Source organism: Passer domesticus, chromosome 1, assembly GCF_036417665.1.
Source record: "Passer domesticus isolate bPasDom1 chromosome 1, bPasDom1.hap1, whole genome shotgun sequence".
In the NCBI taxonomy this organism is placed as follows: domain Eukaryota; kingdom Metazoa; phylum Chordata; class Aves; order Passeriformes; family Passeridae; genus Passer; species Passer domesticus.
The window spans coordinates 157244163-157271737 of record NC_087474.1 but is presented as its reverse complement, the minus strand read 5'-3'; the positions used below and the strand labels follow the sequence as shown (position 1 = coordinate 157271737).

At 38.0% G+C, this 27575-nt stretch overlaps 1 protein-coding gene across 6 annotated transcripts in view; it reads left to right on the top strand.

Annotated features, from left to right (window-relative positions):
* TRAPPC9 (trafficking protein particle complex subunit 9) overlaps positions 1-27575 on the top strand; it is a 448113-nt gene that overhangs the window by 212103 nt on the left and 208435 nt on the right. For 5 of the 6 annotated variants that reach the window (XM_064398425.1, XM_064398434.1, XM_064398414.1 and 2 more), the window contains one exon: positions 2059-2149. In XM_064398425.1, coding sequence (XP_064254495.1) covers positions 2059-2149 — 91 coding nt within the window. Of the gene's footprint in view, positions 1-2058; positions 2150-7868; positions 8033-27575 lie in introns of those variants that run through there. The other variant, XM_064398453.1, reaches the window with a different exon arrangement.

The following is a 27575-nucleotide window of genomic DNA, read 5'->3' as shown; positions in this document are numbered from 1 at the left end:
TCCCTGCAAGAGAAATGCTCCAGTCCTTTCATTTTGTTGTCCTGCACTGGCCCTGCTCCAGGAGCTCCACATCTCTCCTGTCCTGAATGGACACAGCACCCAGATATGCCTCACTACCTCCTGTGGTTTTATGTTCCAGGGGTAATATTCTACCTCTGAATACATGGATCTGCTTTGGTAGCATTTACCAACGATAAAGAAGGGAGAATCACCTGTTTTATAGTAATTTTATAGTCTTAGTTAAGACATTAAGCTTTCCATGAAGCTCTAAACAGTGAAAATTTGTGCTATTCCAGGCACCACTGTGAGTCTGTTGTAAGTAAATTACATTAAAGTTAGTTTAATGTTACAGTTAATGGCAGCAACTCTGTTTTAAAGCATCTTTTAAATACTGCCTTTTTATTAGTGTTTTCTCTCACTTACAGTCCTTAGATTAAAGATGTGATAACAGAATTATTTATCTGCTGTTTCTGTGAAATAATTCAAATTATTCTCTACCCTCTAGTGTGTTTATGGAAATTACTGAGTTGTGCTGGTGTTCTGAGTCTCAGTTTTCAGCAGCAGCACTATTCTAAGGTGATATTCTGCTGCCTTCAGTTTTCCAAATAGATGCTTTTCTTTAATGGTGTTTACAGCTTTCAGACTCCTTGAGCTTTGTGAATTTGTTATTTGTGGTCTATTTAGGAGAAAAAAAAAAAGATACTATTTATGACATTTTTCAGGGCATAATGAGAATATTTTAAAAAATAATGGCAAGAATCCTGTACTTGGTATTGATTTTTTTTCTAACATCTCTGAGCTCTTGAGTCTCAATCACTGTTAGATTTTCTTTTGTTCTGAGCTTTCAGGACTTTTCTTTAAATCTCCTGGAGATTCTGCAAGATTATGTCCTGTGGTAGAAATTAGTTATCTGCAGTGCTTGTTAATTTTCTTTTAACTGACACAGGTGAATCTATACTTCAGCAGTCAGATGCTGTGTGTCCATCTCCAGAGTTTACAGAAAAGGGACTGATCACATTTAGAAGCTGTTGATAAAAGCTTAGATGTTCTTTTAATTTTTGATATATTTTTGAGGACCAGGGTTCCAGTACTTTTGAAGTAATTGGTTGAAATCTTGATGAATCTCAGTAGGAGCTTATTCCTTCATTATGGTGGGACACATTCCTGGATACAAGATGGTCCTGACATTTGCATGTGCTTCCAAGCCCTGTGAATCCAGTGCCTTTCTGCAGTCAGGGAATTAGAAAAAAGAAATCCAGTGCTCTTCCTGCTACAAATAAATGTTATCTTGATTGACTCATCACACAAAATTATTATTAATTTAAGTGGATAATACTGGCTTTGCGTGACATGGAATATTGTCCATGCTTTTATTTTAGCACTTGTGTAAATGTTTTGAAGCCCTTTTAAAAGAGATTTTTCTGTCCGCAACGGTTTATTTCAATGTTCTGCTGTCTTTAAGAGTAAGAACAATTTCCTAATTTGTTCTCTTTTCAATCTGGGCCTGTTTCTGAGCTCATGCAGGGTAGAAAGGGAAGCTTGAAGGTTTTGTGCCTCTGGTTCTGCTCTGATGTTTGTCCTCAGTAATGACACTGTCACTGTCCATCCCATGGAACTGGCACCAAGTCTGCAGTCAGGGCTATCCTGGTAGACATTTGTTCTGTTTTCTGTTGCCCTGTTAAATTTTGTTCTGTTTTCTGTTGCCCTATCAAATTTTAACCTCTTTGTTTTCAGATTGTTCCTGATTTATCATTCTGAATTCTCATCCTGCACCACATACTTAAGGGTTTTGCATTTTTGCAGCTCCCAGACTTTTTTACCCTCGTGTTTTATTACGGTTCAAGTACACTTTACCTTTGCTTTCACCATCCTCAGTGGAATAAAATTTTTATTTTCAAAAGATCTCAACTGCTGTACTTTTACTGTTGGTCAATTTATGGGTTAATAAACCATAGTAATGAATCTGTAGATTGCAGTTTTGATTTGCAATAATAAAAGTTGTGCATGTCACATACCTTTTTCCTCTCTGAAACAAAATTTTCCTTAATTCCAACTTACCCTTCCTTGAAGCGTGAAGGGGAAGCAAGTGTGGAAGGGGTTCTGAATCAGCTGGTCCTGGAGCATCTGCAGTTGGCTCCTCTCCAGTGGGGTGAGTGGTGTCAAAATGGATTGATGATCTTTTATAGAGAATCTACTGGCTTGTAATTTTCAGCAGCGTGAGAATGATAATGTTTTCATTTGCTGGCAATCTGTGATAGCGAAGAATTTGATAGGAATTTTATTTTCCTTTAGCTGTTTTACTTAGCTGAAGATAGATGTAGAATTGATATCTGTTTTATTTTAAGTACCACTGTTCGTTGATAGTAAATAGGAAACCTGACTGTGCACTTTTTCCTGTAATTTTCAGTTCTAGTTGTTTTGTAGGAGAGGTGGCTGCTACTTAAATTTCCCCTTTTTCTTACATTGTATGTTTTTGAAGTAATTTCTCTGATTTTTTTTTCATGTGAATAGTAATGTTCTTGTGATATATTTCTTATTATGGTCCAGACAAGTGCATTACTAACTTTTGAGGTGCAGAAAATGTTTTTACTCTGGGTAGCAGAGAAGAATTACTTACCTTAATCTTCCATTTGGAATGATGTTCCCACTATGAAAAACTGAATTAATTTAATTTTGAAGAGTCGTAATGTGACTTCTGCCTGAGATTCTCAACAATGCTTGTTGAGAGGCTTTGGAACATGGGATGTTTTATCCCCAGCACTTCCATGTGAGTTGCAAGTTTCAGATAAATTCCCCAGGTCATCCTCAAATTGTTGCCAAAGTTTTTGCTTTTAAAGCAAATTCAACTCTATGCTCCATATTTTAATACTTTGATGACCTAATGAGGAGCAACTTTAAGGAACAATGATCCATCACTATTGCCTGTGTTAATTATTAAAATTGAAATGACCCAAACTCCATTATTTGTGTACTCTTTTAATTGTTTGGTCTTTTTCAAGCATGTTGACCACCCTCAACTCATATGTTAAAACCTGTGAGCACTTGGTTTATAAATGAGAAGATTGAAAATGTTTTAAAGTATTTTGTTGTAAGTATGCCCAACTTTAGCCATAATCAGCTATCTCTGAAATCAATCTTACCTGGCCTCAGTTCTTCAGAGGATTCAGAGATTTGGCAGCATTTTTTGGTATGATTGATGGGATTTGGCCATGACTGCCCTGGGCCTCACCAGTAAAAGCAGTGGTTTGTGTCAGGTGTGTGTTGTGAGCTCAGGGGTCACCTCTTGGCTCTGCAGAGTGGCTTTGGCCATCAGCAGGTTTGTGGTGGAAAATCTTCTCTGGTGGAAAAAGGCTCTGTGGTGGAAAATCTTCCTTTGGCCCTTCTGGATAGGACATCACCTTAAGGGTGAAAAACGTGGTTTTCTTCTTTCCCTGTACCCTTGGCTTGCTCCTTTTAATTCTGTTTATGCCAAATTCCACTGTTTTCTTAGGAAAAGAGGCTTTTTGAATCATAGAACTGTGCCTGGCATTCCTGCCTGAATAGTGATCTTTGATCCACTGGTTGAAAAACATGAACATAGCACTGATTTACAACAAAATCTCCTGTGGAGCTGGTTATTTCTCATGCTGCTGATTAATTCACTTAAAGAGTCCCAGTTACTTGAGTTTTCAGCCAAAACTCTGTAATATTCTCTGCTTCATAGCTGCAAAATCTTTTGAAGCACAGTCTGTTGACTGATGGTGTTGTACATTTTAATTTTCTACACCAAGCAAAGCAGGGAAATGGAGATCCTATGGGTATTGAATGCTTGGTTTGCCACCACTTAAACTGATATTTCCTAGCAGAAAGTTCAGTTTTGCAGAAGTCTACTTAACTTTCTTTATTTAATTTGTCCCAGTCCAAAATTGCTAATGAATATTATCTATTTTGTATAACATGCAAAGTATGTCCATGTGGAAGCTGTAGCTTACTGCAGAGATTATTGAAAAGGACATTTTGGTTAAATGCTTGATTGTACTTGGAGGCAAAAGCAAAAATTGAAAATTAAAGACAATGGAGACATTTTAGCTTCTTTTCGTTCACCATAATTTTGAATATTCAGCAGTTAAATCTTTAGCAGTGCTGTAGCCAGGTAACCCTACCTGCAGCTCCTGTAATCTCAAGACTGTTCCATGGCAATAAAGGATGATTTTCTCTTTAATAATGTGTGGGATGCAGGAGGAATTAAGAGATTGTTATTATTGTTTGCTAGGTGGGAGTCATAAGCAGCTGTTGAAATGTTTGGACAGCCAGGGGATGTATGTGCCTTGCACATGCACTTAGACAATGTGACACAAGGTCTTTTGGGCTCAAAATCTCTTTCAGTGCCAGAATATATTTCCTATTCAATTCTTAAAGGCATGGAAACATATTAAGAATTTAAGATACTGTAGTATTGTAGTATCTGCTGATTTTTTTTTCTTTTAATCATTACACTGTTTGTATTTACAAGCTGGCTTTGCTTTGAGTTTTGTTTTTCCATATGTTGACAATAACTTGTGTTTTAATATGAACTCTTTACTACTGGCCATCATTGGGACATAGCCTTTGCCTAAATTGGCTAAAATTTTGGCTTAGTTTTATGCAATAAAATAGATTCTATGATTATTCAAGGATTTTGCTATACTGAAGGGTTTACTTTATTATAAGTGCTCACAGTGAAACATGAATGAATATTTAACATGGTTTTGATTAAAAAAATGACTGGCTCTTATTCAAATTTGTAGAAGCTGTACTCCAACATTCCTTTTAAAATTGGCATATTTAATTCATAGGAGTTAATATTACATCTCTAAAATTATGAAAGCATATTGAAAGAATTTTTCATGTAAATTTGACAATCCTGTCCTTTTTTCATTAAATACAAGGCAAAGAGTAGAATCAAAAGTCGGTGACATTGAAATTTTGGTCTGAGGGTAAGAAGTTACCTTTGAAATTTGTCATAGAGAGGGGAAAAAAGTGATCAGTAGTGAAGAGTTTGTTTTGATTTTGTATAATTTAATGACTGGGGAAAAGTATTTAAGACATGGGGAATCATAAAAAAGAAAATACTTCAAAGGCTGGAGTGAGAGTTCTTAATGCGTTGTTAGAATTGATTTTAAGATTTAGGACATCTCTGTAAAATGAAGTTGTCTGTGAGGCAGGTGAGTAAATCACACGTAATTGAAAAGCATCATCTTGCTCAACATCAGCAGGTTCAATGTTCTCTAAAATTTATGACATATTTTCTTTTTACAGCTGGGCACCAAACCAAGTGTAGGCATAGATGTGGTTTTGAGGTGAATACATTAATACCATCAAATCAAGGAAGCAGAGCCTGCAGAGGGTAGTGAGGAGAACCAAACCTCCTCAAAGGCGTGTGCCATGCTGGGCTTGGGAATGATCTGATGGAGTCATCTGTGGCTGCTGCCTGTGCAGGATTTTTTCAGTCTTTATTTGATTTATGCCACTGACTTTGCAAGCAAGAAAAGTCCTGGGACCGAACACTTCTCAGTTTTTATAGTGCTCTGCTGATTTCCATAGCAAAATTATCTTAGGTACGAATGTGTGCACCAGATTTTATTGAATTTGAAGCAGCGTTTGAACTTGAACTGAGTTTGAAATCGGCTCCTGGTTGACCCTGGAGCAGGCTGGGCTTGGGATATTCCTGCATTCAGTGAGAAGTTCCTCTGAAACAAGAGGCTCCTGACACTTTGAATGCTGTAAACAATTTTCACAACAGAAACTTATTTTGAATTCTCCTACATAAAGGGAAATAAACTTAACTTCCTTCACTGCCTGCAAGCACCAGGTATAGAAATCTTTTTCCTGATGATCCTTATGTGTATAAAAGGGAAGATTTATTGGAGAAAATTGGTTTACAAATTTAGAACTGTAGACACTCAAAAGTGCTAGAGGTTTTAATATATCAAACAAATGCTTTTCTTTCTCCATAGCAACTAACTGAATAACTGAAAATCAATGATCATACATGAACTCTAATATTACTAACAGTAGTGTTCCAAGAAGCATGCATTTGTCAAGCTTCACCATGGAAAAAGTCCAGAAATAGATTTTGCTTCCATTCATTCTTTTATTTCATTCATTCATTTAATTTATTCTTCCCTTCTTCTTAAAAAAATATGAATTTCAGTACAGTTTTAATGTTTAAGTGTACTTGGATGCCTGTGTATAATGCAGTGCATTTTATTTCCTAGTATGTGATTACAGGAGAGCTGAAATCACTGCTGCTGGATGCTGCTCAGGTCATAAATAGAAAGAAAAGGGATGGGCAGTAGACAAAGTCTTGATTATTTACTTATTGGTAGAAAATGCTGCACCCCTTGTTATGGGCCCACAATAAATTCTGTGTCTACCTGCAGCATGTAAGAATATTGTACTTAGAGAAAACTAAATACTTCAAAAGTTAAGATGATGTTAAATTGTTCCTTAGAGGTAGCTGGAATCAATAGATTATGTTGATTTTAAAGTATTTTGAAATGTTTTATGAACATATGGTTCATGACAGCTTGTTTGGAAGTTCAGTCTGGTTAAGTTTCACAAAACATCTTATGGAAGCATTACGTTAAAAATAAATTATCTTAATAATTAACTGTATGTTTTAGAGAGCACCAAGTCATAATCAGTTTTCACAGCTTTATGTTTTGTGGATATTAACGTTAATTACTGAGCTGCACACCGATTTTATTTTGTAGTTTCCAGCCTGACCTTAGACAATAATTAAATCTTACTTTCCATAATTCATGTGATTAAGGGATTTCAGCAGTGTGAGATCACTGCATCCCAGATACACAGGAAAATATTTTGTAGTGTCTACCAGTGAGTAAATGATGCACCTCTAAGCTGTGTTTTGGATGTCCCCTGGACAATCTTGTCCCCATGAGCTTAGTTAAAATGAGCCAGATCTCTGCACACACAACCATTATTCAGAGTTTGGTTTTAGTCAGGGCAACCCTACAACATTGCTACTCCCCCATATTTAAAATTTCAAGGCTGTCTTGGATATGTTTTCAAAGACTGAAAAGGGGAACTGTAAGGTGCAGCGGCTACGACTGGCCTCTGGGTCCCCGGCTGCTGTGGGCAGTGCCGCCGGCAGTACCGAAGCGGGAAGGGCACTCTCCCGCGGAAAGATTTCCTGGGGAGAGGGCTTAAGGCGAAAAGCCTTTAGGAGAGCGAGAATTCCCGGAGCTGTCTGCAGTGTAGTCAGTCTGCGTCTCGCAGGAGAAAGACAGGACCGCGCGGACAGGGAAAAGGGAGATGTTTATTGAAGAAGCGTCGGGCGCGGACAAAAAAGCTTGCTCGGCAAGGTCTTATAACTAGAACACAGCGACCAATCTAAAATTTTGAGAGGAGGGAATAACGCATAACAAACAGCTCAGATGTCCAGTGTAAATAAATTAGGGGTTGAATCCTGACCTCTAAACCAATCATTCAATGTCCAGGCCAGAATGTTCTGGATGAGTGGGCAAGGACCCTGAATAACAGACAGGCAGTTAGGGAGGAATTTAGGAAAGATAAAGTGTAGCTGACGGGACAATTCAGAAGAGGGAGAGAGAGAAAGCCCGGGCAGAACCATAAACAGAATGGGGGGTACAGGAATAAACCAACTTAAAACTAATGCACCCCTACAGTAAGGAAGCAGTTTTACTTTCTCTTTTAATAAACAAACCCCTCCTAAGCCCTAGACAGGATAATTTATATTATATAGACACAGGCTTGGAAATGCAAACAAATCAGCAAGGATGTAAGGGCCTGCCCTTGAGAAAAATGGTGAATGTTACTGTGTTTGTTCACCAAACTAAAATATTCTACAATTATTTCTATTTTAGCATTACAGTAGTCTGGCCATTGTCATCATTGGAAAGATGAACCCTAGAGCATTAGCCAGGAAATCTCAAGAGTAAGCTGTCTGTAAGGTAGAAAATCACAGTCTGATTCACAGGACGACCAAAACTGGGAAACAATCTGGTGATAAATGGATTTTGCAACGTAACCGACCTTTCTCATCCATTTAGAAAAATCTTCAGGTTTTTCATTTTTATTTTTAAGATCCAAAAGAGGTGGGAACACTTCCATATCTTAGCAGCTTGTGTGCAGGCTGTTTTGGAGGATATTTTGGCAATGTCAAGCAAGCAACATACTTTAGCTCCTGGGAAGTGTTGAGGGACTGGGGTAGTACTCAGAAAAAATGGACTAACTTGATGGAACTGGGGAGTCTGGCACAGGAATAATGGTCTCTCATGCCAAAACACACTATTGTGTGATGTGTTTTGAAGCAGCTGTTGTTTCTAATTCCTACCCAAGCCTTGGTTACTCAAAACTGAAAAGAAAAACTCACACAGAAAAGGTTTCAGATACAAACAGATCAGTAGTGATTTCAAAGGAAAGATGCTGAGAATAAAGAGAGCACCCTGATGTGAAAATAAATCAACAAAACCTCTTATGGGATGGCTTCAGAGAGGTTGTGTGAGTGCCAGTGGTTGCTTCTTATCAGATTTCTGACAGGGCTGGCAGCTGGAGCTTCAGGTCCAGTATTGTATTTGCGGGGACCCTCGTGGCAGGAAGGAATGATGAATCTGATTCCATGTTCTCAGAAGGCTAATTTATTATTTTATGATACTATATTATATTAAAGAATACTAAACTAAACTATACTAAAGAATACAGAAAGGACACTTACAGAATGCTAAAACTATAATAAGGAAAACTCGTGACTCTTTCCAGAGTCTCGGCACAGCTTGGCACTGATTGGCCACTGAGTCAAAACAACTCAAACCAGATACCAATGAAACAATCACCTGTTGGATAAACAATCTCCAAACACATTCCAAAGGAGCAAAACACAGGAGAAACAAATGAGATAATATTTGTTTTCCTTTTTCTCTGAGGCTTCTCAGCTTCCCAGGAGAAAAATCCTGGGTGAAGGGATTTTTCAGAAAATGTGAATGCCACAGTCCAGCACTTCTAACAGAGCAATGAGAAGACTGGGAGGAAAAATGGGCTAATAAATACTGGAGAAGTCTAAGTAGTGGTCTAGGATCACCACAGATATTCTGGGCAACCTGTTCCACTGTCTCACCACCTTCATTGTAAAGAACTGTTTCCTTAAGTCCAATCTAAATCTGCTGTCCTCAGTTTGAAAACCTTTCCTCTCATCCTGTCACTGCAGGTTTTGGTCAAAAATCTCCCTCTGTATTTCTCCAATATGTCAGTAATCTCAAATACCAAGTGCTGTAAATGAAATGGATGAAATGTAGTCAAAAAAGGTATTTATCTGTTCTGAGAGAAGTAACACAGAAATCTGCTACAAGTTCAACTGTCTGAAGTGGTTGGAAATTATTTAATTAGGTGTTACTCTGAGCTACCAGAGTAATTCAGCTGTGAGGAAAGGTGTATGTGACATTTGTCCAAACCTCTAATGAAACTTCTTACCAGAAGAGCTCAAATCAAACCAGAACAAGAAAATGTAAAGTTTCAGAGGTGATCTAGGAATGAAGACTATTAACAGCTTTATACTCTAAAGATATTACACTGAATAAAATTTGATCAATTATCCAAAGTTGAGAAAATCTGGTGAGTGAGTTCTGTGTTCACTATTTAGGTCTACGGTCTGCTTGCTTTGAGTTGCAGTATCTCTGAGATGCATTTTTTTTAATTAGTGAAATCAAAAGTTGACTGTTCTCCAAGAATCCATCAGAAGACCAGGAGAGCAGAAAAATTGCTGAAGTAGGGCTACTTTGGCATGGGAGCATAGATGGTTTCCAGCACAATGTTAGGGGTTTTAGAATAATGTTCTAGTAGAAATACTGGTGGAGAGGAAAGTACCAAAAAATGGTGTTTAATCAGATAAAAGAGAAAAAGAAACAGGACATTGTGGAAGAAGGAAAACTAACTCATTCAATCTTGATCAGGCCTAATGTGCTAAATACATTTTTTTGTGTTGAGTGACTATGTTCACTATTTAATTTAGAACACCATTATATTTTTAAAGGAAAAAAAAAAAAGAGCAGCCATGCCTTATTTACTTCTTTACAGGAGTATTCCTTATGACATTTCAGTTAAGCCATAACAGGTGATTGAGAAACACCATAATGATGATAAATTGTCATGCAGTTATGCAAGGTACTTCATTTTCTAGGTATTGTTAAAGTAAATTGAATAATAGATTAAATGAACATTCAAATTAAAAAATGAAAAGCTACTGTAATAATTATGACAATGGGTTACATGTTCAAAAAGAACTGTGTGAAGATAATTGTAAGGAAGAAGATTGAAAAGAGAAAAAAGCTGTCTTGTAAGGTAGTTGGTGAAAAAATATCAGTAAATCTGCAGGGAAATAGATTTCTATTACTTTAATGAACATAGAAAATACCATTTGAATAAAAATGTAGAAAAAATATGTTTCAGCTTGTGGACAACTTAAAAAAAATGGAAATTAGATCAGAAGATGTATGTATTAACAAGAGAAGCAAGAAAAATGCTTTGATCAGGCAAGATTTTAATTGCCCAACAGTTAACTGAATTGTACAGATAAGTGTGTAGAGAATCAGAAATGGAAAATATGCTAATTGTGGAGGAGAACTCCTCTGAACAGCCTGGGTAGGTCGGGTTTTACGTGAGGTTGATTTGGGGCAGTAAAGAGGAGGGGAGGCCTCAGTCCAGAGGCTGACACTGAGCTCTCCTTCTCTGGCTGTTGACACTCCTCAGCTTTGGTTTTATTTCACTTAAAAAACCAATGCACATGCTTGGAACTGAAAGCCAGGAATGCTATAAATGAAAGCAGCTGCCTCACTGGGCATGCTGTGCTTGGGATCAGGTCCTTTTTCACCAAGAAAATTTGTCATTTCACTGGACCGTGACGTCTTCTCAGTAGAAGTGCTCATGTACTCTGCTGTAGTTTGAAGTCTGTACTTATTCAAGATAAATTGAACATTTCCCTTTTATTTTGTTATACGAAAAGCAAAATTTTCCAAGTATTTCCACGAGTTCTTCTCCCACCTCATGTACTTTGAATTGTTGGCTAAGGCCAGCATGACCTTTTATCAGAAGTTCTCCAGATGTTTTGAGGAGAGGGAAGTCGGCTTCATTTTTTTCATTGCTCATTCTGAAGTAGTCCTTTACTTCATCAAGGAAGCAGAAGTGAATTACCAACTGCAAAGACCATAAATCCAGCTCAATAAGCCTTGTAATTCTGAAATTAATGGCTTCCAACTGTCAAAACCTCAGCAGCACAAACAGAGATCAGAGCAGACAGATTTGTATGAAGAAACATATGCTTTGACTGAAGTGCTCTCTTTCATGGCCTCTCATTTTCTCCTTTTCAGTCTCTCTCAAGTTTGACATCTAGCTGTCTATGTTTTAGCATATGAGATTTTTTTCCCCTCCATTTTGTGATTTTTCTTAGCCTATTGCATCTCCCCATTGTCCCTTCAGTAAAACAATATCAGAACTAGATATTGCTTTTGGTTTTTATTTTCTATCCCTGACCTAGGGATTAAGAAACTTAATATATTTAATTAAAATAATAAAAATTAATTTCATTTGTTTGATTTGGATCATTAATTGATTTGATTTTACAAAAGAAGCCAGTGAAACAGATTATATTTTCTGAGCTGTAATTGTGTGTATTTTTTGATAATGTATACTCAGTAGGGAACTTGGACTTTTTATATAATGCGTTTCCTTACTAAGCATAAATTCAGGGTCACTTTAGCAACATTTCTCATTACCTGTTAGAAAAAGTTACAGAAGGAGTGGAGACATTTTTTCCAACTCAGAATATAAAAGGGAAGTTGAGCAAATGCATTCTGTAGGATGGCTTTGATCAAAAGGATTTTGTCAAATGATACTTGAGTTGGTTTTTATTACTCATTACATTTTGCATAGTGTCGTGTGAAGTTGTGGCTCAATAATATCAGACACATACAGAGCTGTTACAGAATTTCTGTATCAAGGCCAGACACATGAGATGAAATAAGGAAGAGTCAATTAAAAATGTTAGTAGGATATGGGAAGGGTAAAATATCTCGACAGTATTTGGTATTACACAGAGAAGTAATTGGTTGCCTCATGTGAAAACTTCAGGAAAGAAAAAAAGGCAGCAGGAGCAATCCTCAATAATTAAAAGAAGTGTCAGAGGATAATTACATTTCTGTGCTTTGATAAAGAGTCAACTGTCAGTTTTCTGAGTGAAAGATGGGGTTGAGTTGTTCAAGTCAAAGGAAAAACCCAGGTATTAAAAGCATTGGAGACCATAAATCAGAAACCTGAGAGCAGAAGCAGGTGCCACCAGCCTCAGATGGTTCTGGTGGGAGGCCTTCCATCAGTGCTCCCAACTGTGGGAGCATTTAGTAAATTTGTTTTAGCAGGACATGAAGCCTCAGAGCTGCTGTGAGGCTGCTCAAAAGCTGCAGATTTCAGCTGCAGATTTCAGCTGCTGGGGTGTAAGCAGCAGCCCAGACCTGGCAGGGCTCCTTGGCTGGGGCTTGGCCTTACTCAGAGCTCAGGCTGAGTAAAACACGACTTTGCACTTCTGCATTGGGCCACCTGGAACCTTTCTCTGACATGAGACATATTTATAGCTCCTTCATTGTGCCCAGTAATTGAAGCCCAGGCATAAATCCCCTAAAAGAGGAGCTGACCCCAGAGGGATGGATGTCCACACTGTCCTGCCCACTGAGCTCCTTTGTGGTGCTGAACTCCCAACAACTGCATCACCTCTCTTTTCCCATACATGCTTCACTTCCAGGAAGAAAACATCCAGGTTTTTCTCACTAACCAAACAGCCAAACAGCAGTTGTGAAGCACAGAAAATGCAAGCCAGTGAGGAGTGTAATCTTAGATATGATGCTGGGATGGAAATAAGGTTAGTGACCAGCTGTCAGTTGGAGTGAACAACCTGAACTTTTGCCTGTTAGAGTCAAAACGACCTCTTCTGTTTTCCTAACAACTATAATTTTGTATGTATTTTTGCTGGATCAATGAGTGAGTTTCTGAACATCTGTTCCTAATGAAGGTATTAATCAGCAATGCACTCACCATTCACTAATTACGAACTGTTTTTGTCAAACATTTCGGCTGTGTTTGAAGAAGATGATTTCTGCTCATGGGTACTTAGTAGGTTGTGCTTTGTCTGCATACTGCTTTAAATTAATCTCATAACATGAAATATACATCTTCATGCTATTTAATTCAGTAGACTGCAGAAGGTGTCTCAATATAATTTTGTTTGGAGAGCCTTTTGTAAACTTATTGAGCTCTGTCTGAGATCCTTACTGCAAATAGGAATTTCAAGATTAAATTTATTTGTGACTCATTTCCAGCTCTTTTGTTCTCATGTCAATATTGTTCTTTAGTTGAAATAGCTTTTCTCAGTCTCTTATGTTTGCCTTTTATCGCTCTTGCTCTTTCTTTTGTGCATCTTGAGACAGCAGTCAGGACTAACTCTCCCAGTCTCTTTGATAGCAGAGGGTTTGGTTTTGGTTTTTTTTTTTTTATTTCTCACCCCACAATTATCTCAGTAGCCTTTGTCTGTGTCTGCTGCAAAGTGTGTTTTTTGTTCTCTTAGATCTGCTTGACAAGCTTAGATCTTCAGTAGCATTATTCCTGACATGGATCCTTAATGATCCACCTTAAAGTGAATCTGTGATATCATTTCCAAGGCTCTCTGTTGTCCTTCTTTAACCACCAAATTATAGTGAATATTTAGTATTTCACAGAACATGATGTAAGCTGTTGAAACCAGCACTGCCTGTCTCACAAGCAGAAGTTTGAAACAGGCACTAATGGAGTAAATCCAGCTTGTTAAACCTTCTGGCTCATACCAAAGTTTGTGAATTAAGACCAATGTGAGAGTTGTTGGTGCCTGGCTACAACACAGTTTTTGACAAGTTGCTGCTGTGCCTCTCTACTGTATCTCTAGTAGGATCTTGAATGTTTAAGATGGATAAAAATGTAGTCACTCTGATTACATACAGAATAATTAAAACACCAAAATCATTAGACGTTAATTTTTGTTAAATTTCAAGTTTCAAGTACTCAGCACCATGACCAAGAGTGTAATAAAGCAGTGTCAACCTTACAGGCTGGAAATTTAGTAGTTGTTAGCAACCCCAGATGTGCAAGTGAATTTCAAGTTTATGTCAGTTTTCCTTACACAAAAACTGCATTTTTGGGAAGGTTGGAGTGCAGTTGTTTAGAGTCATTAAAACTCAGAAATCCCTGCAGAACAAATAGATGCTACACAAAGGTTAAAAAAAATTTCTGGAATGACACAAGACAAGGAATGACAAAGAGGCAATACAGGGTTGTTTGCTTGTGAGGAATTGTTTTGGCTTTGTGGCTGTCACACTACATGGTTTTGTACCTCTGAGAGTGCTGTGCATGAATCAGACAAGTAAAAATGAGCAGAAGGGAGCAGGAGTGTGACATGAAGTGATACACATCTGATAGGGGAGGCAGCTCGTAATAGAGGTTGGCGCTGATAATCTGGAAGCTGTTCTTCAAAAGGCACGGTGGCAGACAATGAAACTCTTCTGCTATTTTGAGAGAATAAAACAAATCCAGCCACTTGTTCATCATGCAGAATTAACCTTCACAAACCCTCCTGTTAGTGTAATAAATCATTTCTTAGGCTATGTATTGAGTGAAATCACCAACAACTCTGATATATGGCATGGCATCGTTCTTAATCCTTCTCATTCTCCTTTAAAATGTCTTTTGTATTCCTCTTGTGCTGGCAACGTGGTAATAATCCAGTCATTTTACCTAATTTATGTAAAATACCACAGATGGTATTTACCTCTGTCATTCAACTGGAGTTTCAGACTATGAAGCTGTTTGTTTGCCAAAGTGCAATAATAATCAGCAAACCTGAAGTTAAGTTGGACATTTTGATGGTATGAACTAAGCAGAAAATTGTTACATGTCTAAATTTAAAGGTGAAGGGACCAAAAAAATGCAGAAAACCAGAGATGTAATTTAGCCCAAGAATTACATTTTATTCATATTTAGTGGCCTGTAGGTTCTAAAATATTGCTCCTCAGAGCTTTTGAAGCAGGCTGGCTGTGTCATCAGTTCTCTCACATTATACTTTACTCCTCTAATTAGAACCTCACTGTATTCTATATGGATTGGGGACATTTCTCAGTGTCACAGGTTCCAAATGTGACCCTTGACTGTTCAGTTATTGTCTTTATTATCAGAAGTTCATGCTAAGAGTATTCATATTTCTCCCAGCATACCATTAGGTAATACTGTTGGATGGTACTATTTATACATAAACTTGCAGTAATTAAGTTTTTGAACCACGTTTGAGAAGAAGCTTTAAACTGAAATAATATAGTGATGACTCCTGTGCCTTTCCAGACATGCAAAAATCTAGAGAGGAGGCTGTGTGAAGAAGTTTTCTGAGATAACACTGATGAAACAGGAGATACATGTGCAGCTTCAAATATTTACAGGGCTAAAGATTCCATTGGCCCTGATCATTTCACTGGAAATTAAATTTGGGTAGATGGTATGGGCCAATTAATAGCACATTACAACTACCTTTATAAGCAGTGATTATCCAGTCTTTAATTTTATTACTTCATATTCTGATGGCAAACTGAATTTATTAAGGTTTGCAAACACAGGAATAAACACAAGTAAATATTTCACTCAATAAAATTTCGGTTATCTGTGATAATGTCTAGGAGAAAAGTCATTGGGGATTCTTTCTGTTTTGAAACAGGGATTAAAATGAATCCAAGCCATCTTACTATTCATTAGGTAGCTCACTCGTGCTCCATTGCAAATAATAAATGATATGATGGGAAGACTCATCATTATTAGTGAAATTTGAATATCAGCAAGTGAGTTAATAGATACAAATAAAAACTGAGCTATAATCAGCATAAAATGCCTTGAAACTTTTGAAAACTGTATGGTGAGAATCAGGGTTGGATACCTTCTGCTGCCTAAAAACAAAAGTTACCAAGATCTACCTGGAGAGCTGTTTCCTGATTTTTCTATTCCCATACTCCATTCAAACTAGGTGTAATTGCCAAGACTAGAGAACATCTGTTTTCTTCACCCCTGAAAATGGGTGCTTTTTGAATGTACAGATAAATTCATTCTGTAAGATCCTTAGATGTCAGAAATAGCTGCAGACTTCTTCATATATATATATATATATATATATATATATATATATATATATACATCATCCAGTCAAGACATTATGAACAGATTCACCTAAAACCCCAGCTCAGATCCTCTCCCCATTTTTGGGGTTGAATATCTTACCCTTTTGTGGGAAATCCTGGGAAGTCAGAAGGATGGTGCTGTAGAAATATATTTTTCTTTCTCCTCTGCCCCCATCCTCTACTTTTCACTCTCCTGTGTCTGGAGGTCTCTCACTGAAGAGAAATCATGTTTGTGATTTGGAAGAAGTGTGGATTAAAATATTGTAGGCACTGTTGGATGCCTGAAAACACCAACGACATGAAGAAATTTATACTTTACTCTGCTAATTGTTGAAAAATATGAGGCCTTGATTGGTATGCAATTAGAAGTGTAACATTCTGTTAAACATATCACACAGCATATGGCATGTTAGTAGCAAATCCTCTAATTTAAAATGAAAAAAAAGATGCAGTTCTGCCTATTAGCAATTTTTGCAGGCAATCAAAATTTCCCATTTGTCTAAATGTCAGAGGGGGAAAAGCCATCCTTAGTTATTTTGGTAATCTAAATTTGGTTTATGTTTGATAAAATTTCTGTTCTCTAAAAGTAAACAAATATAAAAGAGGAAAACCCACAATATAGTTAAATGTGCCATTGCTTTCAACTACTCAGATCTGTGGCTTTTATAAAAGAAAATCTGAATAACATTACCGCATCTGCTTTAATTCAAACAAATTAAAAGTACTGAAGCAAGACCATATTTGCAGAACCTCAGAAAAAAGAATCAAAGACCCATGAGTGGAATTCATTGATGGTCAATCAGATGGTGCACTGGTTTGTCAGTTAAAAATATAGAATTGCTCCATATACAGATGTTCCTGTCCTTAAGAACCTCAGTGGGTTGAAGGCTTGATATTTAGTGAATGTCTTCTGATCACCTTCTATCTGGTGGATGTTTTGGAATAAGATGTTCAATACACATGGAGGTGCTCCAGGAAATGGCCTTTTATTTGAGGCTGAAGTCTTGCTTGTATGGCCCAGGACTGGCAGGGCTTGGCACATGCAGGAGCCCATTTGTGGGGTTCATTGTGAGCACTGCTGGATGTTGGCTGCTGTGGCTCATGGAGAGGTGGCTCTGCAGGCCAGGCTCAGATGGAAGCAAATAAACTGCCCCTGGGAATGGGGTAGATTCCTTTTTCCAGTGGATATGCAAAATTACTGCATATCTTCAAATACAATCAGTCTCAGAGGGGTTGAATTTCCTTGATTGCTCATGCTCCACCATCAGTGAAGTTTAAGAATATCTGAATGCTTCAGACACATTTTTATGAACAGAGTATTTGACAAGCTTTTCTTCTTCTAATATTTGTAGATGGTCAACTTATCTAACATTTGGCAAGTAATGATTATCTTTTTCCTGGAGGTTTCAGACTTGCTGGTCAGCATTTTACTGTTGTCGTGTTGGGATAACTCATCACTTTAAAAATGCCTAATTTCTGCTTTAATTACATTTTGTCTCTGGTCTTCTTCCCATGGCCGGGTATTTGTGAGGCATCACTACTGGTATTTGCCAGTGTATCTCAAAGTAACCCCCTAATTCTGGCTTTAATAAATGTTTACTCTGACATGGGAAGTGGGATTCCCATTCTGCTCTTCATCTTGTCATCCCTGGCTTTGTCACTGTCCTGCTTCAGTCCCCAAATGTGGCACCTGCTGCAGCACAGACGAGCCACAGCCCAGCCCTGGGAGAATTTGTGTCCCTGTCTGAAGCCAGGCAGGAATGGGAATTTTTCTGCTCTAGCAGAGAACTGATCATTTGTTATGCTCAAGCACTGACATCAGTTTTGTTGTGGCTTTGTGCTCCATTTTGACATTGCATTATACAGTCAATTTGGCATCGAACTGGAGAAAACGAGAATAGTAGAAAGCTGATTCCTCAAACTATTAATTTTATATCAAAATCAGCCCTCCAAAATGTTGCCTGGAAGGGGGGGAGGGGATTCTTTTTCATTCTGTTTTACTCACCAAATTACACAGTTACTTCATAAACCTTAATATCGAGTAAATTTAAAATCAGCCTGTGCTACAAAGCCTGAGGTTTGGTATTGGCTGCTCCTGTTGTGTGTTGTAGTCACTAATCCTTTTAATGAAGAGCTTTTAGCATTGAAGAGATTCTATTTATAGCAAAGCCATTAGAGCATAAAGCTCCTCATTGCTATTCTGCAGCATGGAGCTGTAATGTTTGTCAGTGGAGAAAAGCTATTTTTAGGTGCAGCATTGAAAACCAAGGCTGAAAGGTCAAGAATCCTCAGGGGGATTTGTTCTGCTACATCAGTGCTATCACACAGCTGCTGTTTACTCTCTTATCGTGCCTCAGTAATAAGAAGATATTTTTATTGTGACACCGAAGGTATAAAGCATCAAAAGGATTTTGTGCATGAAATGAAGGCTTGGGGAGTGATGTATCCAATCACATTAAATGTTCTGCTTCTTGGGAGGATGATTTTATTTTCCCAAAGACTGTCTCAATACCCATTCTTCAAAAGATTCATTCTAGGAAAGTTGGGTTTTAAATTTTTTTTTTCTATTAAAGGAGATAAGAGATAATGTGAGCAAAAGACAATCTGCTGAAGTAGTGAAGGATTTCAGGCACACACTTTTCTGCCTGACTCTATCCCATTCATTTTCTTAGCAGTGCAGTGCATGAACGGGAGGCATAAAATCAGTGTGGAGTTTGCCAAAGGAAAAAGAGCCTGGACATTTCTGCTGGTAATTTGAGGAGCAGAATTGTGGGTGGTGGGTGATTATATCTGGCACAGGACACCTTGTAGCACACTGGGTAGGTACTCAGTGAGCACAAAAAGATCATGTGGTCCTATTGAAACAAGATATGAGAGATGATATGTGAAAGGGAGAAGGGAGAAAGGAAGGGTGGGGAAAGCATAATTATAGGAATAAAGTCTGCATATATTAGCTAAGTCTACAGTGTGGAGGCTTCAGAGGGTTTTCTAATATCTTTATATAAAAATCAGGGGGAAAAGAGATTAATTGCCACATTGAGAAAATTAGGGTTGTATGATCAAAGGGAAGGCAGAGAAGAAATGGCCTGTTGACAGATGGCTTATAAAAATGAAAAGATTTTTCTGAGGATATGAGTTTGGAGGTTTTTACTGCTTGGGGAAACACAGGCACTGTAATCATATTTTAATAATAATAAGCTGCTATGTAACCCTTTTAATTCACCAAACCTGTAGCATAGGAAAAGTATGAGTACAATAATACACTGATGGGTACACTTTCTTCTCAGGGTATAATGAAATTAATTGTAATTCTCTGAGAATTTATTCAAGGTCTTGCTGCTGAAGGTTCCTATCTTCTGACACACGGAGTCCATTATCCCATACCTTTTAAAACAGTTTCTTTCATATCAGGAAATTATTTTAATTCTACTCTTTCTGTATACACAAACCAGTTTTTAACACTGTCTTCCCCAGGCTTTCTGTATATGCAGTATTTGGCTAAATCCATGTGGTTATAACTGATATATTGTTCCCTCTGCAAGAATTGTGCCAGGCAGCAGCACAGAATGAGCACACATTAACAGGCAGCTCCTGTCCTCACTACATGAATAAACCAAAAATTTGAAAGATTATCAAAAAAGAATTGGGGAAACTGAAGGGATTTCAATTCTACTTTTTTTTTTTTTATAATTGAATGAGATTTAGGTAAATGGACATTGGCTGAAGGGAAAGACAGAGGAAGGAGGGTATGGCTTTGTGAAAAGACAAGGCAGTAATGGGTTGTTCCTATCAAAACTGCCAGATGTTACTTAGTCACATTATCTCTCATTTCTCGCTCTTATGTGAAAGAAACTCAGGTGTTTCTGGCTGTGTCACGTCATGGCACAGTGACTCAATTCAACTCACTAAAACAGCAGGAAAAAACAAATGAAAACCAAACCAGAAAAAAAGAACAGCTTCTGGTTTTGGGTGGGATGAGGCTGGGAGGTTGAGTCAGTGTGTCCTGCACCCCCTGGGGTGGGCACAGAGGAGGGCAGGAGGCAGCTCTTAATTCAGATTTATCATCAGTGAAACAGGAGCCACTCAGAGGAACAGGGACCATAGCTGGAGGCATTTGGACTGCAAAAGGAATCAGCAGAGAATGTGATAAAAAATTACATAAACTCATAATCCATGACATCAACTGCAAATTAATACATTATTTGTTTATGGCTTTGACATATATTACAGGTTCATATGTTTGTACCTTTCACAGCCCAGGTATGGTGAGGAAAGAAAGTAAGTTCTAGGTCACAGACTAGTGACCTAGAATAAAATAAAATAGTGTTTATTTTCTGTGAAAATGGTCTATACCAGCTCTAACTGGTAGAGTATTGCTGTATGTGAGTTTTCCTCCACGTCTCTAGTTAATCTTGATGCTTTTCATACTCGTTAGTCCTGATCAGTCCCATGTTTGCAATCTCTCTTGCTTTTTTAGACTATTTCACTCCTGTTAGGGCTTAGACTGGCTAGAATTACATTAGTGGTTGTGTCTTTGTTGAAATTTTACAATCACTATGACATCCTTTTCTTTTTCCCCAACAGTTGCTGTTTTCAGTTATCTGTTCACATAACACCCAATTTGCTTTATTAGACAAACATTGTTGCGACAGAGGAATTTAATTTTGTTTGTTTTGTTTTTGGTTTTGGTTTCTTTTTGTTTGTTTATTTTGTTTTGTTTTTTTACCATTGGTGGTTTTGGTTAGTAAAACCAAAGAAAGGTCTTTTGGAGTCCAGTGGGCAAATGCTCCTTCTTGGTTGTGCCTTGGTCTGAAACTGAAGACTGGTACATTTGGTATCTACTGACATTCAAATTTGCTGTAAATTTGTAAAATTCAATGCAAGTCAGTTGCTAAAACACTTTGTAATCAATAAATTCTCCCCTGAACTTCTTCCTTGTGCAGAGATAGGCTGAAAACAATCACAGAGTAAAGACATTCCAGCCTCTATTGACACAGAGTCAATGGACATGCAGCAGTTGACAGTTGTCTTTTTCTGGTTTCATACTTGAAATGCATGGTTTTTGTGAGACAGTGGAAATGTTAAAGCTGTGTCTGTAGTGAAGACAAGAATACTTGCCTGTAATTACTGTTCTCTGAATGATGATATTTTTCTGATGGAGGTTTTATCTGCTCTCCTTTCTGCTTTATCTGAGACTTGTATACTCTTGTCTTCATTTGCTTGTTAACCAAGAGGAATTTTTATCTTCTTACTGTCGTGTTTTGAGATTTATATGATTGCCTCTAATTTGGAACTTGGCAAACCTTATGAAATATGGAAATGATATAGTTCTGACCTAGTTCTGACCTGATATGCCTACCTTGCATCTTGCAGCAATGCTCTTGGCATGTTTGATGGCCCTGCAAGTCCCTTTATTTGCAGTCTGTCATCACAAAATGGATTTGGCTCCTGGTTACTCTATAAAAGGATTAATGATTCCTGACATAGCTGAAGTTCCAGTCTGGGCTTCTCAGTTTAAGTCTCGTTGCAACATCTGAAATATCAAGGATTGTTATTAGAGACACATTGAGTTGTTTCAGGAGGTGTGGGGTGCAAAGCAGTGTGTACATCTGAGGGTGTCATCTTTTCACTTCACTTTATTGGCTCTTACAGAGTGGTGTCTGGACAGTTCAGTTTATCTACCTGAGTTAATCTGTGACTTCAGTTTATTGTATATACCCAGCCTGTGCTGCAGATCCAGTTCAAATTAAAGCAAAGTGCAAGGTCTTGGCACTTCATTCCCATCTGAAGCAGCACTTGTTTGATGGCGGCAGTGTTGGGAGCACTTTTGCAAAGAAGGCTGCAGGCAGTGGTTAACATTTTAATTGTCCTGTCCTTTAAATTTGCTCATTTTGGGAGTCTTGTCAATGCTAATGCTGTCTCCCTCATGCAAAGCCAGGATGACTTGTGATTCCAGTCCTATTTGTTAAGTGAATGTATTTCATTTGCAGCTATTGACTTGCTGCTGGTGGATGGTAAGTGCTGATGTGTTTTATTGTCTGTTTAAAGCTCTCATGAGACGCTGGAAGAGTCTTAAGATTCATTTTTGCTGTGGTTTTCTGCTTGTGGTTGGGTGTCATTCAAGATTTGTAAAGAATTAAGAGCTGTAAGGTTGCCTTGTCTGACTGCATCTCTCTCTATGTGGCATTTCAGCATTTGGGAGCCAATGCAATTCACGTTGACAAAATCTAAATTGGGATGCTGAAAGGGTAAAGCATTCTGGAAATTGACTTTGTTGTTCTTGTTGTCAATTAAATGAGTAAGGCTCAGAGTAAAATCTTCCTCTTTGTTCAGGATTCTCACTTGTGTGCTGTTGACATGCTGGAAATGCAGATAAGCTGTGATAAAAGGTGCTGTTACTATTGCCTGCCCACATATGGAATTTGTTTGCTGCACAAATACACCTACAGGCTTGTTCCATGCAGAGGCCTAAGCAGCTACATAGAAACAGATACTGCTTTTGTTAATTCACAGAATTCTTCTGTGTTGCGCTCAAGACAAATATAGATAAATAAGTCAAGACTTCATTAGACAGAACTATGTTTCTGCCAAGTGGTATTTCAGTAGGCCAAAAAAATTCCTTTCAAAATATTCCTTGACACTTCTGAAGGGAAAACCTATGACTTCTAATACAATCAATCTGTTCCTAGGTAGTAAAAGGTGAAGATTAAAGGATAATTTTAGCTTTTCACCCAATAACTCTGAGCCTCAGAACTGTGCAGTAAATAGTTCAAGCAGGTTTTTAAGAACACGGAAGGAGAATGTTGGTATGGTGTGGGGAAGCACAGCCTATGAAGATGTCTAATTTGGACATCATGCTTTGCATCTAAGAACAAAATGAAATATGAGCTAGAAACATGAAATATGATTGAGCAAATAGCATCTTTGATAGATCAAGTGCCTAAGTAGTTCCCCCCAAAAAAAAGGTTGCAAAATTCTCCTGCAGAACTGCTGGAACTCCTCTTTCATGCTGTGCCTTTCTGTAGAAATGTCATTATCAGCCTCTGCTTCTGCATTGCTGACCAAGGCTCCAGTGGAATTTTGATAAAATAAATGAGCAAGTCTGTTTAACTGCAGAAGCAAATTCCATCTTCTCCATTTTATCTGGTTGCTTTCCTGAACTCCTTCTCTCACGCCTGCTTTCCAACTCAGCTTGTTGGAGATGCTCTACTGCATCTCCATCATTTCTTTGGGCTTGTGTGGTTCTCCCAAGCTGACAGAGCTCCAGTCTTGCTGTTTCCCTTCTCTCAGGATTTGTGGGATGATGTGGAAGATTTCATCCCTTCTGGCTCCAGATTAGAAATCCTGGAATTGTCAAATGGGTGTCTTTCTCTGAGGGCAGGATGAACTTCTGACTTTCTTCTTTTGGCCAACATTTTGTTTATAAGGCTGGAAGCTCTCTTGGGAAGACTTTTTATTATTATTTTAAATTATTTAAAACATAAAAATATTGAATAACTTGATATTGGAGAATGGTATAATTCTAGGTAAAAAGTTTGTTTCAACTTCCAAATTGTCCAGCTGCATTGGTATGGGAAGACAGTTGTTTTCCCCCCATTGCTTCCCTCTTGTGGATTTATGATGCTGTTTTTCTGAGAACACCGAGATGTTTTTTATCATCAGTGAACAAATCATATCCCTGTGAGAAGCATAATGTGCATATTACATATAGACAGACTGAGAAAAGATCATTACTTTGCCTCAGGCTACAAAATAAGACAGTAATATAGTGGGAAGCTCAGTCTCTCAGCCTCCTGGTTTAACCAGTGAATGACTCATTATACTGGCTGAAAAAAGCACTGGGAGTGAATGGTGGTGAATAAAGCTTGGGAAATGATTGGTCAGAACAGAGTGTCCTGTTCAGGGTTTTTAATAACCTGGACTTTCACACCCATTTTGAAATTAAACTAAAACTGTGTGACTGTATTGTGCTTTTGGAAACACAAAGCAAATGTTTTTTTGCACTGACTTGCTGTCAGTATCTTTAGTTCAGAGCATAAGAGCAGTCCTTTCAGTTGTGGTTTGACTTTGTGGCAGATTTTATTTTGTTGCTCCATTTGCCTGTCACTGGCTGGGCAATGAGGTGACATTCTTCTGTCCTTCCAGATGAGAGGACTTCTGAATATCCCCCTCAGCATCACAGCACTATTTATATCCAGAGACCTTCCTGATCTTGGAATTGCAAGAAGCCACCTCTAGGAAGAAGTTTGATTTTTAACTGCAGGTAGAAGTTCCACAAATCTGTGCCCAGTTTATTCCAAGCCCATTTTCAAGGCACAGAGGAACTTCAGATGGGATGTCAAATTCCCAGTGTCTTCCTGACCCTGCAACCTGCTGCTTTCCTTCTCCTTCCTTGAGTGTAGTTTGAGGAGGATTTTTTAATTGACCTAAGATGAGGGCTGCTCCAGTCTTTGTGCATCCCCCACTTCCCAGTTGTTTACTGGGTTTTTGTATCACTGCCGGGCAAGGCAAGTTAAGGAGTTTTCACCCATCATTGCCAAGTCTTCCTCCAGATTATTTCCTCAATTACTTTGTGAATTTTTACTACCTAATTTGTTGCAGATTCTCTGTACTGATTTACCAGACCACTCTGAGAGAAGACAAACCCAGTGAGAAATGCCAGTAGTTTTCTATGGCATCAGTGATTGGAAAGGCTGGTGGGATGATTGCCTTGATTGCTTTGAGAATTGCAGACTCAGATCCTCTGTTCCCAAAAAGAGACAGAAAATAGATTGCTGAGGACATGAAATTTCCTTCATTCCTGTCCCAACCCTTCTTTATGTGATCCTCATTAAAATTATGTTTTATGGTCAATGCCTGTGTCCCTGGGATTCAGTGTGCCTACCTCAACACCTTCCTGTGCTGGAGTAATTTATAAACCAGTTTTTTTTCTGTGCACAGGAAACCCCACTGCAGAATACCCCTTGGTCTGTGTACCTTTTCAGCTGGATATTTTGAAACACCAAGCTCTTTTGACTGCTCAATTCTAACCAGAATTTGCAAGTTATCTGAGGGTTTCGTTTTCCTCCAGAGTTGTATGACTAAGCATGAGAAGGGAAAACAGATTAATCATCACTGAAAACAAACAAATAATGACTTAATAATCACAAATCTGACTGAGAAAGCAGTATTAATTATTCATAGAGGGTGATTTATCTTAAAACATACTGTTAGACTGGCAGCTGAAATAAAGACAGATGTTTCTGCTTTGTCCCAGAGGGCTGGAAATACAGAATTGGAATTAAATTTGATACCCACATAATGATGTGGGAGGTTATGGAGGTTTGTATAGTTGCTATTTGTGTATGAAGTTTGCTTTGAATCACAGATGGAAACACTTTATTTAGTATCTATACCGTTTCTAGTTTCCTGGAGTTGTAGAATCATAGAATGGTTTGAGTTGGATTTGGATGTAAAATTCATCTCATTCCACTCCAAAGGCAGGGAGTTCTTCCACTGGACCAGGTTGCTCCAACCCCTGACCAGGGATGGAGCAGCCACATCTTCTCTGGGCTACCTGTGCCAGGGCCTCCCCAGCCTCAGTAAAGAATTTCTTTCTAAAATCTAATGTAAAATCAGCGTTGTGTAGAGACTGCACTGTAACATCTGTCATTTAACACTCTCACTGCATGTTTTGGAACAGGAATAAAGACAAATGAAAAATGCCAGGTATTACATTGATAGTTTATAATTATAAAATCACTCCTAGTAGTTACATTCCACTTTTGAAGTGCTTTGCAAGCACACCTAAATAGCATAAACCCAGAGTTTCAGAATATAGCATTTAGATTAAGGGCGGAGGCCCTTAAATAAAGAGGAGTGAGAAGGAAGGGATAAATTTCTGACAAACCTTGAAGTTTCAACTCTCAGAATTCCTGGTTTTGTCTTCCACCTTTATTGTAGATCTATTGTGATGCTTTGGAGAGGTTGGTTTGGTTTAATTTTGGTTAGGTTTAGTTTTGTTGAAGGGGTATTGCGAGTGGTTGCTGAAGTTTTAAAGAATGTTGGTGATGGAGCTGTGCCATCACCCATTCCAGACCCCACTCAGAGAAGGGCCAGTGCTATTATTAAAATGCCAAGCCAGGCTTCAGAAAGGAGTGGTGCCATCCCTGTTTTGTAATTTCCCAACTCCAGCATGGGCGCTAGAGCCAGGTTTGATTCCGTGTTTCCGCCCCAACACTCCCAGTTAATTTCCTCACAGATCTCTTGCTGAGGTCTCTTACATGCACTGAAGATTTTCTTCAGTAGTTACATTATTTATATTTAGAATTTAAGGTGAGAGGAAGGACTTAGGGTTATGGAGAGGAAAGGGAAAAACAAGTTGTGAGGGTTAAAAAGTTTTTCTAGAATGGGAGCTTGGAATCTGTTGCCTTAGTTTAAGGTGTTAAAAAGGTGCAAGGTTAACACAGGAAAACTTGTTCATAGACAACTGTTTTCTCCTTGTGTAATTTCATCTGCTAAAGTATATGGCATCATCTTGGAAGTGTGACAACATGATTTTTATTTTAAAAAACCCCACAAAATAAGCTTTAATCCAAAGCAGCATGTATTTGTGTTCAGTGTTTATCCTACTGATCAGCACATACACTGAAAATAATCCAGATTTACTAGAAATCATTGGGCAAATTTGTGGTATTTACAGTTACATGTTTGTATTTTTCATTGTCCCTGAGATTTGGAGTGTGTACTGTTACAAAGTATATTAATGCATATAAATAAGTCATGCAGTACATGTAATAACTTTTTATGTATTTTAATTCCATTTTTTTTCCCGGGCACCCAGAGAGTGCTTTCTATGAAAATCTCCATCTCAGAGATTTTAATAATTTTTCTCTAATATTTTCTTTAGAGAGTTGTTTTTTTTCCTGGAAGCTTGTTGCCAAGCTATCTTCATTATGCTATTATTATTTAGGTTTTCTTCCACGAAATAACACCAGAACTTCTAAGAACTTAATTTAGTGAGAATGGTTGACCTTTCAAGATATTGAAACCCCACACATTTTCTTTGGGAAGATGGCTGCATTTTATCTGTCTGGACAGACTGAGAGGACTTCTTGAAAAGAACTTCTTCCAGCTACTTTTCTATGCTGATGCCTAAAATAAAATTAGTAATAATTGCCAATGCCTCTTCACACACCTTAATAATAAAACCTGTGGTACAACATCCTATCAGCTGTTGGCTGCATTTATCATTCCAAGAGAGAAAAGGCACATGGAGTTTTGACAGGCTCAGGCCTTTTCAAAACAGGTGGTTTTTAAAATTTTGTCTGTTGAAGACAGTAATTTTTTTCAGCATTAACAATATTTGGA